The following is a 17,723-nucleotide window of genomic DNA, read 5'->3' as shown; positions in this document are numbered from 1 at the left end:
AGGCGGGTAGCACTGCTGCTAGAAATGCAGAGAAGGTGTGGCTGCATGGTGGTTTCATAGGCTGGAACTTGGTCATTGCTCTCGCAGTAGCTTCGATATTGGATCACATTAGATATCCCACTGTGTGAGAACCTCTTGCTGCCGGCTTTGATGATGGAGGTGCGGTTGGATTTTTCTTCCGAGAAAAAGAAGAGAGGCTGGACTGGTCCAACTGGACATGAGAGCGGCGCAGGCCATTGAGAACACAGTCTCTTTCCACACTAGGCAGTCATATCTCACTCAACGAGGCCACATTTTGTGACCGTCTTCTTCAGGACCCCGCTCTGCTCTCTTAACGGCGCATGGCGCAAAGTTTTGTTTCCGTTGTTTCGCAACGCCGCTTTCTTTTGCCTTCTTTTAGGAGAAGAGGATCATAGTATAGTCTGTTCGCATAGGCCGTGGCCCCTGACCAACATGGCGGAAGCGCCAACAAGCTCGACCTGGGTTGCAGACCAACATCGGCATCTAAGAGATAGCTGGGAGAGCCTATCGTGTGATACATGATCAAAGAGGGGGAGAATGTCAGGTACACGGCCGGAATACCTCGCAAGAGAGCCCACAACTGCGCCTCGATTGGGTTTCCAGCGAATATTTCACGGGTTCCTTGCCCTGCGTAATAAGTCACTTTAGTTACAGTTGCTTACAGCGCCATAATGCATGCAGGTGTTGCAGGGCCAAGGTCTGGCTTCTCCCCCGTCGCTGACAAGGCATGCGCACTGCCCAGCCCCCAGTGCCCCCCCCCCCCCTCCATCTCCTTCCTTCGGTCCACATCCCACCTTGCGGGCTCGCTCTCTTATAGCAACAGCTCAGCCTTTTTCTTCCCACCCCGCCCTTCCTTTCCACTTGTTGGAAATCTCTCTGCAACTTTTCCACATTTTTGTTGTTAGTCTTTTCTTCTTTTTTCGTGATACCCACATCGCGAGTTTTGTTTCGTATCTCATAACTACTACTCCCACTACTACCGCTACTACCCACCACTTGGGTGTGACCCAACACCGACCCAAACTCGCCCACCATGCCCGAGGTGTACCGCGAGTCCCGTTACGCCCGGGACACGTCGCCCTCCGACGATGAGGGCTACAAGAGAACCACAGTGCGTCGGTACAAAGTTGGACCGGTCTCAGTGGAGAAGACCGATCGGGTGGAGCGCGAGCGTGAGCGCGATATCGAGGTCGTGGAGGAGGATCGCCGCAGCCGATATGGTGGCGGCAGCCGTGTAGGCCGGGATCGGGAGGACCACATCGAGGTCGACCGTCGGGTTGAGAGGGTGTACGTTCCCGAGCGTCCTCGCTCTGCCTTCGAGCCGTCGCCTCACAGCGCCACCTATGTAGAGCGCCGTGAGGTAATCGAGCGGGAGAGGGAGCGCGAGCCCAGAGACGACTTCATCCGGGTCGACCGGACCGAGTATCGCGATCGCGGCGGGGACAGGGACACTGTTGTGGAGCGGGAGCGTATTATCGAGCGGGAGCGGGATGACCGGGACTATGACCGGACCCGCACCGTGGTTGAGAGGCAGGTTGTGGAGCGAGATGACCGGAACAACGAGTATTGGCGTCAGGATATCACCGACCGCCCCAAGGTTGTCTACGAGTCCAAGGAACTTGTCCGAGCCGAGCGCGATCGCGAAGATGCCTTCTCGCCGAGGACTCCTCGTGACTGGGAACGCCGTTCATACTGGGATGAGGACAAGCAGACTGAAGTCCGAGTGGAGAGGAGGGTCGAGCACCGGGATTCCCACGGCGGTGAGGTTGTGGTGGAACGCCGGATTGAGGAGCGTGACCACCGTGACGACGACAGGTACAGCGGAGAGATTGAACGCTGGCGCAAGGAGACGGAATACTACGAACCCGTCGTCCAGCCTGCCCCCATCGTCATTCGCCAACGTGTCCCTGAGCAGAGAATCATTGTTCAGGAGGCGCCCCCACCGCCGCCTCTTGTCATCCGTGAACAGGCTCAAGAGACCAATGTGGCGATAGCCCGCATCCCCACTCGGGACGAGGAATACTATTATCGCCGGGAATCTCGCGAGCTCGGTCCTTTCCGTGGAGAACGTGAAGAATACGAGGTTGAACGCTATGGCGAGCCTCACCGCCACCACCATCATCACCACCACAGCCATAGCCGTCACAGCCATCATCATGACGGCTACAGCGATGCCGAGTCAGACAAAGAGGTATATGTCAGACGGAGAATCGTCAAGCGTGAGGAGTCGAGCAGTCCCCACAGGAAGCGCCACATTGCCGAAGGTGCTCTTGCTGGCGCAGGTATCTCTGCCATTCTAGCATCTCGCCGCAATGCCCAGGGTGAGCTTCCTGAGAAGCGTGGTCGCAAAGTCCTCGCTGGCGCTGCCCTGGGAGCCATCGGTACCGAGGTTGCCAGACGCGCTCACAGCGCCTACGAAGACAAGTATGGAGAAAAGGACAAGGAGATCATCATCAGGGAGCGCTCTCGGTCTCGGCATGGGCACTCGCGTTCGCGCTCTCGTTCGCGGTCACCTCACTCTAGGCTCAAGACAGGTCTTGGTATCGCCGCTGTGGCTCTCGCAGCTGCCGGCGCTGCCAAACTGTACCAGAGCAACAAGGTCGAAAAGGAGGAGATGGCCCGCGGACGCCCCGTCCACCGTGCTTCAAGCGACAGCTCCCGTTCCCCCAGCCGCAAGCGATCCAAAAGCGCAGCAGCCAAAGCCGGACTCGGCACTGCCGCCGCGGTTGGACTCGTCCAGCACTACCGCCACAAGAGAAGCAAGTCCCGCGATGGTAAGAGCCGCTCCCGATCTCGCCTGCGCACCGGCGCCGAGATGGTAGCCGCCGGTCTTGCCGCCGCCGGGGCCAAGAAGATGTACGACAAGCGACAGGACAAGAAGGAGGGCGAGCGCGAGAAGGAGGCACTGAAGCGTGAGCGCGAGCTCAGCGATGAAGAGCACTATGCGCGCGATGAGGAATCCTATCGCCGGCGCAGCAGAAGCAGAAGTTTACCTCGGTCCGGACCCACGTACCCCGACGCTGACCTTCCACCCACTGATCCTGAATTAGGCATGGTTGAGTACGGGGCGCACCCCCTGTATGCGAACCCGGCCCGTCCCCACGATCCTTACGGCACGGCGATGGGACCGGCTGCCGCGGCAGCGGGGTATGAATCCGCGGCGGAGGAGGGCCGACACCGCGGACGGAGGAAGAGGGGCCACCGAAGACGATCGAGAGGCGATGATAGTGATTACTCGGCCGACAGCGAGCCCGAGACGGACAAGGAGAAGAGGAGTGGCAGTAAGCTGAGAGACTTGGCTGCCGGAGCTGCTGCGGCTGGCGCTGCAGCCTTTGGCATCAAGAAGGTTCGTGATAGCAAGAAAGAGAAAGAAAAGGAAAAAGAAAGGGATAGAGATGAGAGAGACCGAGAGAGGGATCGTGAGAGAGACCGCGATAGGGACCGTGATAGGGATCGTAGCAGGAGAGATCGTGACGAAGACCGAGACCGTGACCGTGACAGGAGCAGAGACCGATCTAAGGACAGGCCTAGGGACCGAAGCCGAGATAGGAGCTATGACCGTGACATCGAGCGGAGGAGGGAGCGGGAGAAGAGCCGGGGCAAAGAGCGGGACCAAAGACGTGAGTAGAACTGACTGTTTTTCCAGAAAGCTGACTTGGAACCATCTACTAACGTGATACCAAGGCTATGAGGATGAGGACGACTACAGACGAACGCCATCTCCAGCCCATGCCTCGGGCGGATACTATCAACCACCGCCGCCGCCGCAGCCTGTAGTCAACAACGGCTTCACCAACCATCCCAACTACGTCTCGGACAACCTCCATCAGCAGCAGTACCAGCCCTACCGCCCACCTGACTACACCGGCTTCTCCCCTCAACCGCCTGGTGTCCCGCCCAACTCGGCAGCCACCAACAACGGCATGCCACCTCCCCCTCCACACCAGATGCCGCCGCCGCCAGCACCCCAAGGTCCGCCACCTAATCAACCCCCAGGCCCTGAACATGTGAGTAATGAAGCTTCTCATGTCGTTGGTCGTTCCATCCCAGCAACAGCTGCAGCTGCAGCCGCTGCCTATGCAGCCACCGTCGCCACAAGCCCCCGCCCCAACGTAGAAGGCGACAAGAAGGGTGCGTCTGGTCTCGGTGTTTAGCCCTTTTGCCCCATTGACATTACAGACCATCCATGATATATACCCTGCCGTGTATCTTCACAATCTAGCTCTCCTGAATCACTAACTTTGATGTCTTAGATGGTCTAAACCACAAGCTCACCCCCTTCTACTCCCCCCCAACATCCCCCATCATGACCCCCCAAACCGAAACCGACGACCCCAACGACGACATCCCCGGCACCCCTCGCACCGCCCGCTCGGTGGTCTTCGTTCCCCTGTCCCCTAAATCCCAAGCCACCCTCCGCCGCCACCGCGAAGCCCAGGAAGCCGCAAGGTCAGGCGCAGAAGAGGACAGCGACATCACGCCTCCTTCTCCCCTCGATCCCACCACCAGCAGCGACGATGACAAAGCTCTTCGCAAGAAATCCAAAGCGGTATCAGATGACGATGATGAATCTGCCGTGGAGGAGCTGCCAGATCGGTTTGACGGCGAGGGGAGACCGCTTACCGCCCAGGGGCATGAAGACAGGCGGGGTGGGGTGCATTCTAGGAAGGGGTCGTTTGAGTACCGCAGCCCAAAGGGACCGAATGGGCTGAACATGATGGGCGATTGGGCTGTCAGCGGGACGGACAAGGAGACGGTGGAGAGGATTGTGCAAAATGTCACAGGAGTCTTGGAAGGGAAGGGGAGTTGGATGGGGTTGATTGGGGGTTTGCTAAGCGGCAATCTGTTGCAAGGTGGTCACGGTGAAGGAAGCGGTAGTCGGGATGGGAACAGGGATAGTAGAGACAGAAAGGGCAAAGGTCGGGGTCACGATCGGAGTGAGGATGAGGGTGATGATGAGGACGATGATCGGTATAGAAGGCGGAAGAGGAGTGATAAGAGACAGACGGAGGATGAGCGGGGGGAGAGCAGTCGGGGGACCAAAAAGGGACGTCACGATTCTCACGATTACGACCATGATGACGATGATTATTACGGTGATGAAGATCGAAAGCGGAGGAGGAGTAGGAGGAGTAGTAGGCGATATCACAGGGATGATGATGATAGTGATGATCGGGAGAGGAGGAATCGGTGATGACTTTTAATGACCTTGCGTTTTGGCTTTTTTATTGGTTTTTTTTTTTTTTTTATTTTTTTTTTTTGCCGTTGAGTTTACGTCTTGGTTTCTTATACATGTTGTTTTGTTGATTTGATGTTTTTTATCTTTGGCTCGATATATCAATGTGTTGTTTACGTTAGATATGACTTTGCTTATTTTGTCTTTATGGAAACGGATCACAACTCAGGGGTAATACACACACATATACGACTGGAATATCCTGATTTCTTGTCTGCTGTTACGTCCATGTAATACATTGTAATGCCGCATACTTATAAAAATGAAACCCATCTAGTTTCCGCTCTCTAGCTGTTGGTGGAAGAAAAAAAAAGAAACCGCCTTTACCAAAAATATATCATCATAACTCCTCATGCTCCCGCTCCTGCTCCCTGTCCTCATGCAAAACAACCTTTTCTGGCCTGCCGCTATCCTTGTGCAGATCCACCCCGTTCTTTTGCCTGTACTTTTGGAACAGCGCCCACAGCTCCTTCTCCATCCCGCTCTCCATCTGGTCTGGCAAGATAACCGTGTACTCGACGTAGAGGTTGCCAAACTGGGTCTTGTGGTAGACGCTGTCCCCGTCCTCGTCCCAGATGGGCATACCCTCCCCTGGCACCGTCTCGACGTGGCCGGGCTGAATGATCTCCCCTCTTTTGCGCCCTAACCGTACGATATGCCCGTCCAGGTGTGTGAGATTTCTGGTCCAGTCGCCCATCCAGGCCTCCCGGACAGACAGCACCTCCTTCCAGTAGACATCATTGCCCTTGCGCCTAAAGAACACACCATCCACATGGTCCGGGTTGTCCTCCTCCAGACTGGGCTCCTTCTCAACAAGAGTAACCAGCAAATCACCAGCCACCCAGTCCGGGCTCTCGTCGGCCTCGTTCTCATACGCGATCCGCACCCCATTAGCCATGCCCCGCTGAATAGTAACCGACACAGGAGTAGGCTTGCGAACAACCCGCTCGCCACCGCAAGCCTTGCACTTGTGCTTGATGGACTTGCCCCTCCCACCGCAGTGATCGCACTGCATCTGCACCTGGGTGACCATCCCGGGCGCGATCTGGTGCCTCACCAATCTGACACCCTGCCCGTTGCAGGCATGACATTTATGCACCACCTTATCCGCCGCACCGGTCCCCTCGCACTCGTCGCAGATTTGCTGCTTGTCCCACTGGAACTCTGTCGTTTTCCCATTGTAAAAGTCTCGCAGGGCGATGCCGACCTTGAGCTCGAGGTTGGGGCCGCGGCGCTCCCCAGGTCGGTTGCCAAAGTGGCCGCTGCCGCCGAAGAAGCGGGAGAAGAGGTCGAAGGGGTCGTGACCGCCGCCCTGCCCGCCGTTTTGCTTGCGCTGCTTGTAGGCGTCGTAGCCGAGCTGGTCGTACATGGAGCGTGACTCTTGGTCGGAGAGCGCCTCGTAGGCTTCGGAGACGAGGACGAACTTCTCGTGGGCCGTGTCGTCACCCCTGTTTTTTTCAAGGTCAGCATTGGCTGCGCAATGGCTGAGGCTCACGGAGAGAGACGTACGGGTTCTTGTCTGGGTGGTATTTCTTGCTTAGTTGCCTGTAGGCAGACTTGATCTGTTTCTCCGTTGCGTCCTTGCCGACACCGAGGACCTGTGACACCAAATGTTAGTTTATAAACTTGCGACGGGGAGACAGAACGGCATAAACGGACCTTGTAGTAATCCTCGCCCATGACAACTTGCGCAAAGGCAAGCAGCCCCAAAAGGAGCCCCTTGCCGAACCTCATCTTGACCGTATGTGTCGTGTGTGTCCCCTGCTGTGGGAGTCTGCGGGTGTACTTGGGTGATAGCTTCAGGGGATTGCGCGCGAGGGCGCCGACGTGGTGAATAGGTGAACCAAGTCTGAAACGAGTGACAAGTGGCCGAACGTGTCCTGATATAAAAAATTCAAGGGAGAAATCAGACGGTGTTTGCCACGAAATTTCGTTGGCGCTCCCAAGAGTAAAGTACACTTATACAGAATCCCAGGGCGGCACCCATCAGCTCGCGGCACGGCGCAAGAAGAGCTTCCAATGCAGACAGAGTGGCCATTGGGAACATGTAAATCTTATCGTGCGAGTCTGATTGGGCACGCACCAGCTATCTTCTTATCGCTGGCAGTCCCTGGTCTCGAACTTTAACCCTAACCCGCATCCCGGCAAATATCGGCCAAGTCTTTCGGGTACAAAGGGAGGAGGGAAAATGGAGAACCCCTGAGGCTTCTGTTTCCTTCCTGGTGCGATGTACAGCTTGATTGGACAGGCTGAAGCGTGTATAAGCCGCCCTACTACTGTGTAAGAGTATATATATGGACCAAACACACCCCTACCCCTCAGTACGTCCCTTTCCCTCCCAGCTCAGCTCACTTCTTAATCATTAACTTTTCCCACAGACACCTCTCCCAAATTGAACCATTCCAAGTGAACACCACCACCACCACCACCATGCCCGTCATGAAGCAAGAATACTCCCTCTGGGACATCCTCACCTCCCTCCTCTTCCCCCAAAAGTTCATCCTCCTTTCCCTCACCTTCCTCCCCCGAACCATCCTCTCCCAACCTTCCCTCCTCCTCCCCTGGAACCTCCCCCTCCTCAAATCCCTCTGGTTCACCCGCTTCTGGTCCTTCGTCGGCCCCCAAGTCAGAGAAAACTCCTCCGCCCTCGTCATCCCCCTTTTATCAGGGCACATCTCCAGGGGCATCACCCACCCATCCCCAATCCACCCCCCCCTATCCGGCACAGTCCTCGAGATAGGCCCCGGTTCGGGAATGTGGCTCCCCACCCTCTCCCAAATCCCCTCCATCACCAAGATCTACGGCGTCGAGCCGAACGAGGGAAACGCCGCCTCCCTGCGCCAAACGGTCAAAACTGCCGGGTTGGAAGGGAGATACAATGTCATCCCCGTCGGGATCGAGGACCTCGAGGCGGTGGCGCATATCGAAAAGGGGAGCGTGGACAGCGTCATGACCGTCATGTGCCTCTGCTCGATCCCCGAGCCGCAAAAAAACATCAAGATGCTGTACGAGTACCTCAAGCCAGACGGGAAGTGGTACGTGTACGAGCACGTCAAGACTTTTGACGGGGAACTGCCGGGGCAAGGGGAGCCCTGGGAACCCAAGCAGCCAAAGTGGCTGGGGTGGTATCAGTGTATGTCTTCCTTTTTTTGTCTAACAATCATCTCAAAAGCATCACTGACCCTGAGATAATCAGCCTTTATGAACATTTTCTGGCCTCACTTCGTGGGTGGCTGTGAGATGTGCAGAGATACATCCAAGTACCTCCTCCAAGACGCGGGCCCGTGGCAAGAAGTCGATCTGGCCCAACCGGCCAACTCGCCTTGGTTCCAGACCATGCCACACATCATTGGTGTCTTGACAAAGTAGGCCAGAAGTAGACCAGAAGCCGGGAACAAATGGAAAAACACGCATGGCTCGTGTATATAACTGCCAGATCATAAATATATTTGTTTATCACAACACCGCCCTTATTTGCGTCACAAAATCAATCGGCTTCAGTAGTAAAAAAACCATCGTTTTCTGTCAGAGCGGAAACAAAGCCCATGCAAGATAGCTACCCTATTGGTACCTGCTGGCTGTGTGAAAAGAAAACTCTTCTAAGAAATAGCCCCAGAAGATCAAGAGCTCAAGTTGACGGAAACTCTCAGAAAGATTCCATCCAAAATCCCCAAAGACCATATTCCCATAGAGATGTAGGAAGCAGTGCATTACCAGCCGCCGTCGTCGGCACAAGGGGCAGCGTTGTCGAAGCCGCCATCGCCTCCGCCAAAGCCACCACCACCACCGCCAAAACCACCGTCACCACCACCAAAACCGCCGCTGTCCTCATCCGAGACCAAGGGGTTCGGACAGCGAACCTTGGTGTGACCCTTCTGGTGGCAGTTTTGGCACTCGACACGAGACCCTGTTTGAGAGATTGTCAGCAAGCACGTCATCGATAGGTCGAGAAACGACATCAACTTACAGTCAGGAGGCTTGGGGCACTCCTTTGAGAAGTGACCCATCTCATCGCAGTTGCGGCACTGCACATTATCCATGTTCTTGGGTTCTGTGCATTCCTTGGACATGTGGCCCTCTTGGCCACAATTCCGGCAGCCACGAGGACCGGCAGACGGGCAATCCTTCGAAAAGTGGCCAGCTAACACAGGAACCAGTCAGTCCAAGATCATGAGCTTCAAGGAACACACATGGGCCGTGATGACTTACTCTCGTTGCACTTGCGACATTCGACACCCTCGGCGGAGCGAGGCTCGGGGCATTCAGCCACGGGATGGCCAGGCTGTCCACAGTTCTTGCAGGCGAACTTGTCCACGCGAGGAGTCGGGCCTTCAATCAATGTTAGCTAGCTCTCTGCATCACATACCCAGCGAGACCAGAGCTTACAGTCGCGGACACGATGGCCGACCTCGTCACAGTTGTAGCACTTGACCTGGATTCGCTCGTTTTCACGCTTGTCCTCCTTGCAGTGTTTAGAGATATGACCAAGCTGGTCGCAGTTGCGACACTTGGGCAAACCACCAGCAACGAGCTCGCCAGCGTCAGCCAAGCGCTCCATACGCTCCTCTTCAGTCTCGGGCCAACCCTCACGCTCGCGGGGGCGAGCGGGGTTGGGGGAGAAACGGTACGACACCGTGTATTTCTTCCCAAGATTTCCCTGCAGATCCATATTGGTCAGAGTAGAGACAGTGGGTCTCTCAAGGGCGATGAGCCAAACCCCGAGGTCATGACCACGGAAGGCCGACTCGAGCTGCTGATAAGTGCAGTCAGGCTGTGACTTCACGTAAATCTGAACTGCAGCCTTGAGGTCGTCAATGTCGCGCTCGGCGACAGCAGTCTTGATCAACTCCCAAGCTTCCTCAGTAGTCTTGTCGGGAATTTCGCTGCGGTCCACCTTGCGAGCATTCTCGCAAGCAGAGATGGTGTGGCCTGGACGCAAGGAGTTAGCATTCGATGTCATTGTCAATCACTCAGGCAGCAACAGACTACCCTCTTCGCCACAGTTCTTGCAAAGCATTGGCCCGGCATCGGGACACTCCTTGCGAAGGTGTTCCGTTGAACCGCATGCGTTGCAGGTCATGGGACCAGCAGTGGGACAATCCTTGCTATAGTGACCTTCGTCACCGCAGCGGCGGCAAGCACCAAGAGGCTTGCGCGGGTTGGAGCAATCAGCCTTGTTGTGACTGATGATATGTTAGGGATGATGTCTGCTGGAAATAGGAGGGTGATCAAGAAGGACTTACCCGGTCTCGCCGCGGTGCTCGCCGTCGCCGCCAAAGGGGGCAGCATCGCTAAAACCGCCGTTGCCAGAGGTGGCAACACCGCGGAAGCTGTCATCGCCAAAGCCATTGCCATCATTGTTGTTGGAAGCAGAACCTTTGCCCCAATCGTCACCGCCGCTGGTGGCGGCGGGAGTGGGGTTGCCCCAGTTATCGTTCCCGTTGTCCCAAGACATTTTGGCGACGGGTCAACTTGGTAGTACTGGTGAAGGTGATGTGTTTCTGAAGTCGAGAGTTCCAGGGTTTCCTTGAAGTCAGTCGGTCGGTCAGTGGTAGAGGTTGTTGGAAAAACTGGAAAAAGCCGCTCGACCGACCTGATATGCCGTGGGTCGAGGTATGGTAGAAGAGGCAGAGCAGACAGGGTTTGGGAAATGAGGCCGTTGCCTTGGTTGGGCCAGGAAGGAAAGGCTGGGAAGTGGGTATGGAAGGAGAGGGGAGAGGGGAGTCTTACCTGTGTTGAAGTCTCGGGCGTGGCTGGTTGCTGCTTGTTGCAGACAACAAGAAGCAGAGCGAGAAGTACCCAAGGAAGTCGACAATAAATACTTCAGGCTGATGGTCAAACAAAGCCGAAGTGGTATTCTCGGCGTTGAATAATCGGTCAGAGGGTGCGGACCCGCGACAATGTCGCCGGTTTCAAAATTGGAGAGGTGTTGGTTTGTGTGGGAAGAAAAGAGGGAGAGAGGACACGCAGGTCGCCGAGAATAAATACCTACCTGGAAAAAATTTAGACTGTGTGCCCTGCGTTCGTTCTACGATTCCAAACGGAAGGAGCAGCTCGCCTTGTGTGTGCTGATGTAGGCCTGGTGCTGGATGTGCTTGCCACGGCAGGAGCTATCGACGAGGAAGGAAGGCACTGCTCAGCAACTGGGCCACGGGTGAAAAGCGACCACAACCTGGGAAACACAACACCACCCGGTTAATAGGTTGATACGGTAGAGTCACCGAAGAAATCCATGGCAAAGCCAGTGTGTTGTACCGTTGCTTATCATCTTTGGTAAGGTCTGTTTGTTACGGAATTGGCGGTTGTCAGCTTGGAAAAGGGGCCGTTGTTTACTTTGGATCAGGGGGTGCGCACAGACCATATCAGCAACAGCAGGTTTGGTTTTCATGCGAGACTTGTTAAATTCCATACACGCAGCTCGAAAAAGCTGATAACAAACTGGAATTACCGGGCAGCACAAGTGGGCAAAGGTTTGGAGATAAGGGAAGTCACTTCGTTTGTTGGATTAGAGCATTGATCAATCGGACATGGAGTTGCATGCCTGACTCCTTTGGCTGCTTGACAGTCTGTTTGCCTTCCCATGCAGGTACTCCTCAATTCTCCATGGGTAGACTAATATAGAGTGAAAGACACTTTTCATGCCATTCTATTTGCATAACTAGCCAAAGGAACCAGATAAATAAACCACACAACCTTGAGATATTTATCTTAGAAAATTACCCACTGACAGCCAGATCCTCATTCAAAAATCAAGCACACAGCTAGCTTGGTGCAGCCCGCAAATACTCGCGTCCATTTACAACTTCGCCCTCCCTTCCTTCTTTTGCATGGTCTCGGCCACGATGCGTCTCTGGATCTTGCCAGTCGCAGTCTTGGGCATGACATCAGTGAAATAGACCTTCTTGGGAATCTTGAACTTGGCCAGCTTGTCCCCAACCCACTTCTTCACATCCTCATCGCTCAATTTCTGGCCCGGCTTGAGAACGATGGCAACACCAATGTCCTGGCCATACATCTCATCCGGAATAGCGAAACTCACAGCTTCCGAGACGGCTGGGTTCCGTGTAAGAACATTGTCCAACTCGATGGGCGAGATCTTCTCGCCGCCCTTGTTGATGAGCTCCTTGATACGACCTGTGATCACGACATAGCCATCCTCATCCAGCTTGCCCTGGTCGCCAGTTCGGAAGTAGCCACTGGCTGTAAAAGCAGTCTTGTTGGCTTCGGGGTTGTTGAGGTAGCCAGACGTAACATTTTCGCCGCGAATGGAAATCTCTCCCTCAGTGCCCTGTGGCACTTTGTTTCCTGCATCATCAAGAATGACGACTTCGACACCCTGACCGATACCCACAGTCCCAGGCTTTCTCTTTGCAGGAGGAAGAGGATTAGATGTCATTTGATGAGCGGCCTCCGTCATGGCATACGCTTCGAGCACGGGGGCATTGTAGGTCTTCTCAAGAGCATGGAAAACTGTCGGGGAAAGGGGAGACGAGCATGACCGGATAAAGCGGATCTTTGGGAGGGGGTTCGGGGTGGGGTGCTTGAGAAGGATCTGGTGGATGGTAGGCACAGCAGTGTACCAATTCGCCTTGTGGGTGATGAAGTCTTGCCAGAATTCAGTAGCAGAGAACTTGCTTGGCACCACCATGGAACCACCCGAAAGAAGAGGAGCCAAGAGACCGCAGAGGAGACCGTGGACGTGGAAGAGGGGCATGACCAGCATGGTCCGGTCCGCGTCAGTCAACTGGTATGTTTGCTGGATGTTTCTCATCGTTCTGGTCAGGTTGCGGTGGGAGAGAGGGACAACCTTGGGCCGAGAGGTGGTGCCACTTGTGTGAAGGACCAAGGCAATGTCATCTGGCTGCGGCTTCAGCAGCGGTTGTTGCCCCTTGCCATTCAACTGCCCAAGTTCCTTGACATCCAGCGCGACCTCCTTCTTTTGGTCATCCCAATAGCTCTCAGCGATGGCAGCGTTGAACTTCTGGGCGGCCTTGACGGCAGGCGCACCTTTCTGGTAGGCGCCCTTGGGAACCAAAACAATAGCTGACTTGACATCCTCAATATAGAACTCAAACTCCTCTTGCTTGTAGGCTGGGTTCAGCGGTGCAGCAATGCCACGCTGCCATGAAGCAGCGAGAAAAGAGACGATGAATTCGTACGAGTTAACCGTGGCGATAGACACAGGGGACCCATGAGTGATGCCGATGGCAGCAAGCTTCTGCTGGAACGACAGCACCTCAGCCAGCAGATCCTTGTATGTCATCACCAGAGGGCTGGGTTTGGATGGCACAATTACAGCCACGGCATGGCTGGCCCCATTGATGGCTGATTGGAGGGTAGACATTGTCTCCTTTGTGTCGTGATTCGGCCAAGTGTTATATAGCGGGAACTGAGGTGTGCGCCAATGGTGTTACCTAGAAGATGGAAGGGTATCACAGTGCTGGCCGATTGAGAGGCTTTTGGAAATGTACAAAAGTGGCAAGTACATGAATTGATGGGATCTTCAGAATGAGGTAAAAGTTCCAGCTTTTTGAATGAATAGCGAGAGGCGTCGATCTGTGCCCCCCGTCACTGCCCTCCTATCCGTAAACGGCGGCGCTACCGCATTGTGTCATCGGAGCTGCGACAACTTGAGACGAGTGGGTCCAACAGAACTGTGCCGAACGCCGTGAGCTTCAGCGATGGAAGTCATCTTGATGGCAGGTTCAACACGTATAAGACCAGGAAACTGGTGTTTTGTAGAGAAACATCAGTGTTTAAGGTACAGAACTTCCCGAGACATACCGTACTCCTCTAGCATGTCTCAGAAGCGGTCTCATACCGACTTGTCCCTGTTAACTCACTACTGGTTGTGCGTTGAGAGGTTGCATCTGATTGGTTCGTGGCGATATCGCACTGCCAGGGCCATGAAGCTGAACAGTGAAAGGCGAATGAGAGCCCCTTTTGAGGCTTTGCTGTTAGCAACGGCAATTCATGATTCAAAAGAAGGCCATGGAAATATTTACCGAGATCCGAGCGAAGTTCAAGTTGTGAAGTGGTCTTTACAGGTCTGAGGGGAAACATGGAACCTTAACCCTCTCTACCTTTTGAGAGGACCTTGAAGGATGGTCCAAGGGCCTGTGCACCCTTGCTGATAAGATAAGAAATCGGAAGTGTTGTTGCCTCTCAGATCATCACCATCAACCAAAAGGCATCGACAATGGCTTCCAACAAACGATACGCCTTTGTGTCTATGGACGAGGGCCCTTCCGCGCCATCCAAAGAGCGGAAGCGCGATCGGTCACGGTCTCCGAAGCGGCGCAGGCGACGAAATGGCGACGAATCGCCACGACATCGACGGTCCAGCTCTCCACGAGAAAGAGGCAGCGAAAGAGACAGTGACAGGAGGGAAAGGGACGGAGGGAGCGGTTCTAAAATAAGCCGCGGTGATACCGGACGCGACGACTCCAAAATAAGCGACTTGCGCCTCAAGTCACGCCTTGACTACCTGGCCAAGAGAGAAACAGAGAAGCTGGCGCTGCTCCGAAAACAGGTCGCGGAAGAGACAGCTGAGTTGCGGTCTGGTGTACGGCTATCGGAACGGGAAAAAGCAGACTTCGCCAAAAATCGGGAAATCCTACGGCTGGCCGAGGAGCGATTGCGCATCGACGACTACCAAGACGGCTACCGTCTACCTGACCAATATGGGGCCGATAGCAAGAAGAAGGAGGAGGCGCTGAACAGGCGCCATGTGGAGAGGGATCAGTTCGGAAACGAGAAGCACATCACCGAGTACGAAGAATGGGAACGAGAACAAACCGTCAAGGCAAAGGCGCAAATCCAGAGCCGGGAACGTGAGGAGGAGGAGGGCAAGTACGACTTCTTGCTGGACGAAGATAACATTGCATTTGTTCGCGATGCGGCCGCAAAGCTCACCCAGCCTAGTGACGGTTTGACCCAGGAGCAGAGGGTACTCAAGGCCCGGATCGAGGCAGCGGAACGGGCGCACATGTCCATCCAAGAGGTCCGGAAGAGCCTCCCCGTATACGCCTATCGTGAGGCTTTTCTGGACGCCATCAAAGAATACCAGGTTCTGATTCTTGTCGGTGAGACTGGTTCAGGAAAGACCACGCAAATACCCCAGTACCTTCACGAGGCAGGTTACACTAACGAAGGGATGAAGGTTGCCTGTACGCAACCTCGTCGTGTTGCGGCCATGAGTGTTGCTGCTCGTGTCGCTGACGAGATGGGCGTGAAGGTGGGCAGGGAGGTTGGATACTCGATCCGTTTCGAAGACTGTACCAGCGAGAAGACTATTCTTAAATACATGACGGATGGTATGCTTCTGAGGGAGATGGTAACATCACCGACATTAGAAGGATACTCGGCCATTATCATCGACGAGGCCCACGAAAGAACGGTCCATACCGATATTCTGTTGGCTTTGATCAAGGATCTCACCAGAGCAAGACCAGAGCTGAAGCTCATTATCTCGTCAGCTACCCTCAATGCTGAGAAGTTCAGCGGTTACTTCGACGGAGCGCCCATCTTCAACGTTCCCGGCAGAGTCCATCCCGTGGAGGTCTACTACACAGAAAAGCCCGAAGCCAACTATGTGGAAGCCAGCATTGCCACAGTCTTTCAACTGCACGCGACGCAACCCGAAGGCGACATTCTCGTGTTCCTTACAGGTCAAGAAGAAATTGACCATGCCTGCGAGCAGGTTACAGAGATCAAGCGGCAGCTAGGGAGCCGAGTGCCCGAAATCATCGCGTTACCAATCTATGCCAACATGCCTTCAGAACTACAAGCCAAGATTTTCGAACCAACGCCACCGAATGCAAGAAAGGTGGTGTTTTCCACGAATATTGCCGAAACCTCGCTGACAATTGATGGCATCGTCTATGTCATTGACTCGGGTTATGCCAAAGAGAACACCTTTAGCCCAGTCGGTACGACTGGCCAGTCAACGTTGGCTGTCGTGCCCTGCTCTCGAGCTGCCGCCAACCAGCGTATGGGTCGTGCTGGTCGTGTCCGTCCAGGAAAATGCTTCCGTCTGTACACCAGGTTTGCCTACTTGTCCGAAATGGACGAATCGCCAACTCCTGAGATTCAAAGGACGTCGCTCTCCAGTGTGGTTCTGCAACTCAAGGCTTTAGGTATCGATGATCTCCTCAACTTTGACTTCCTCGACCCCCCACCCACCGAGCTTCTCATCAAGTCTCTCAACCTTCTCTATGCCCTTGGAGCACTCAACTCCGCTGGCGCCTTGACACGTGTTGGTCGGCAAATGGGCGAGTTCCCAGCTGAACCTATGCTTGCCAAGGCACTCATCGCGGCCACCGCTGAAGAGTGTGTTTCGGAGGTTCTCACCATTGTCGCAATGCTCGGCGAGGTAGCAACCCTTTTCTTCCGGCCCAAGGACAAGGCGGTCCACGCCGACTCTGCCAGGGCGCGGTTCACTGTCAAGGACGGTGGTGACCACCTGACTCTGCTCAATGTCTACAACCAATGGGTAGACTCGGACTACTCTCCCATCTGGGCAAAGGAAAACTTCCTCACGCAGCGAAGTTTGACCAGAGCCCGTGATGTCCGAGACCAGCTCGCCAAACTGTGCGATCGAGTGCTCGAAGGGTCCGAATCATCTTGCGGTGGGATATCCAACATGAGCCCGATTCTTCGAGCTCTAACGTCGGCCTTCTTCTTGAACGCGGCTAGGTTGAACCGCAGTGGTGACGGGTACAGGACGCTGAAGAACAACATGACGGTATACGTGCACCCGAGCAGTGTCGTCAGGGGTATTGATCCGCCACCAAGGGTCATTATTTACCACGAGTTGGTGGTGACGAGCAAGGAGTTTGTGAGGAGTGTCATCCCCATTGACCCCAAGTGGCTTACAGAGTTTGGAGGGCATTACTATGACAAGAAGGACGTGGAAGCCATGGAAGGCAAGAAGGTCCCGAAGCAGAGGTCCTAAGAATAGTCGAGGTTTGAGTAGGATGAATAAGGATATTTTTGAGCGATGACATATATTTTCATGGACTCTCTACGTCCTTAATACAATTTCCCTTGCATCATAACAATTTTGCAGTATGGGACTTCATTGCGGTTGATTCATAGGTTCAGAAAAAGCATACTTAAAAGAGGCACGTATACTCCGTACTCCTAGGGCCTCCACTAAAAGAGTAGCAACCGGACCCACTATTTTGGCACCTCAACGGCCATCTCCAATTGTTTGCTGCATCCACGTTGGCCTCGCGTGCAAGGCTGAGCATCAACTTTCACAACGAACCACTTCGACATAGGTCCATCAAGATGTCAGCACCACCACCGCCGCGTCCTAGCGGGGGCGGAATGTCCCTATATGCCAACTTACTTGATCCAGTCGGCGACAGCAGCTCTAGCCCCGCGCTTGCATCCAAAGATCAGAACGAGTCCAAAGACAACAATGCGCCTCCCCCGAAGAAGGCGATAGATCCAGGTGTGT

At 54.7% G+C, this 17,723-nt stretch overlaps 6 protein-coding genes across 6 annotated transcripts; 3 read left to right on the top strand and 3 right to left on the bottom strand.

The window, feature by feature from the left end:
• Nucleotides 1-1,054: 1,054 nt before the first annotated feature.
• PODANS_2_13070 (uncharacterized protein) lies at nucleotides 1,055-5,215 on the top strand (the record flags this gene model as incomplete). Its single annotated transcript, XM_001912090.1, has 3 exons — nucleotides 1,055-3,641; nucleotides 3,706-4,032; nucleotides 4,275-5,215. 3 exons carry the CDS (start codon nucleotides 1,055-1,057, stop codon nucleotides 5,213-5,215), a joined length of 3,855 nt encoding a protein of 1,284 aa, XP_001912125.1.
• A 382-nt stretch (nucleotides 5,216-5,597) lies between these two features.
• On the bottom strand, nucleotides 5,598-6,991 carry PODANS_2_13060 (uncharacterized protein; the record flags this gene model as incomplete). Its single annotated transcript, XM_001912089.1, has 3 exons — nucleotides 5,598-6,705; nucleotides 6,767-6,855; nucleotides 6,917-6,991. 3 exons carry the CDS (start codon nucleotides 6,989-6,991, stop codon nucleotides 5,598-5,600), a joined length of 1,272 nt encoding a protein of 423 aa, XP_001912124.1.
• A 696-nt stretch (nucleotides 6,992-7,687) lies between these two features.
• On the top strand, nucleotides 7,688-8,626 carry PODANS_2_13050 (uncharacterized protein; the record flags this gene model as incomplete). The annotated part of the gene is made up of 2 exons (XM_001912088.1): nucleotides 7,688-8,390; nucleotides 8,454-8,626. 2 exons carry the CDS (start codon nucleotides 7,688-7,690, stop codon nucleotides 8,624-8,626), a joined length of 876 nt encoding a protein of 291 aa, XP_001912123.1.
• A 341-nt stretch (nucleotides 8,627-8,967) lies between these two features.
• Nucleotides 8,968-10,712, bottom strand: PODANS_2_13040 (uncharacterized protein; the record flags this gene model as incomplete). Its single annotated transcript, XM_001912087.1, has 6 exons — nucleotides 8,968-9,164; nucleotides 9,225-9,398; nucleotides 9,467-9,586; nucleotides 9,644-10,186; nucleotides 10,247-10,440; nucleotides 10,501-10,712. 6 exons carry the CDS (start codon nucleotides 10,710-10,712, stop codon nucleotides 8,968-8,970), a joined length of 1,440 nt encoding a protein of 479 aa, XP_001912122.1.
• Nucleotides 10,713-12,053: 1,341 nt separating this feature from the next.
• On the bottom strand, nucleotides 12,054-13,601 carry PODANS_2_13030 (uncharacterized protein; the record flags this gene model as incomplete). The annotated part of the gene is made up of 1 exon (XM_001912086.1): nucleotides 12,054-13,601. The coding sequence occupies one exon, from the start codon at nucleotides 13,599-13,601 to the stop codon at nucleotides 12,054-12,056; it is 1,548 nt and encodes a 515-aa protein (XP_001912121.1).
• Nucleotides 13,602-14,456: 855 nt separating this feature from the next.
• PODANS_2_13020 (uncharacterized protein) lies at nucleotides 14,457-17,213 on the top strand (the record flags this gene model as incomplete). Its single annotated transcript, XM_001912085.1, has 1 exon — nucleotides 14,457-17,213. One exon carries the CDS (start codon nucleotides 14,457-14,459, stop codon nucleotides 17,211-17,213), a length of 2,757 nt encoding a protein of 918 aa, XP_001912120.1.
• Nucleotides 17,214-17,723: the final 510 nt, after the last annotated feature.

Source organism: Podospora anserina, chromosome 2 (genome assembly GCF_000226545.1).
Source record: "Podospora anserina S mat+ genomic DNA chromosome 2, supercontig 2".
In the NCBI taxonomy this organism is placed as follows: Eukaryota; Fungi; Ascomycota; class Sordariomycetes; order Sordariales; family Podosporaceae; genus Podospora; species Podospora anserina.
This window is presented reverse-complemented; position numbering and strand designations above follow the sequence as displayed.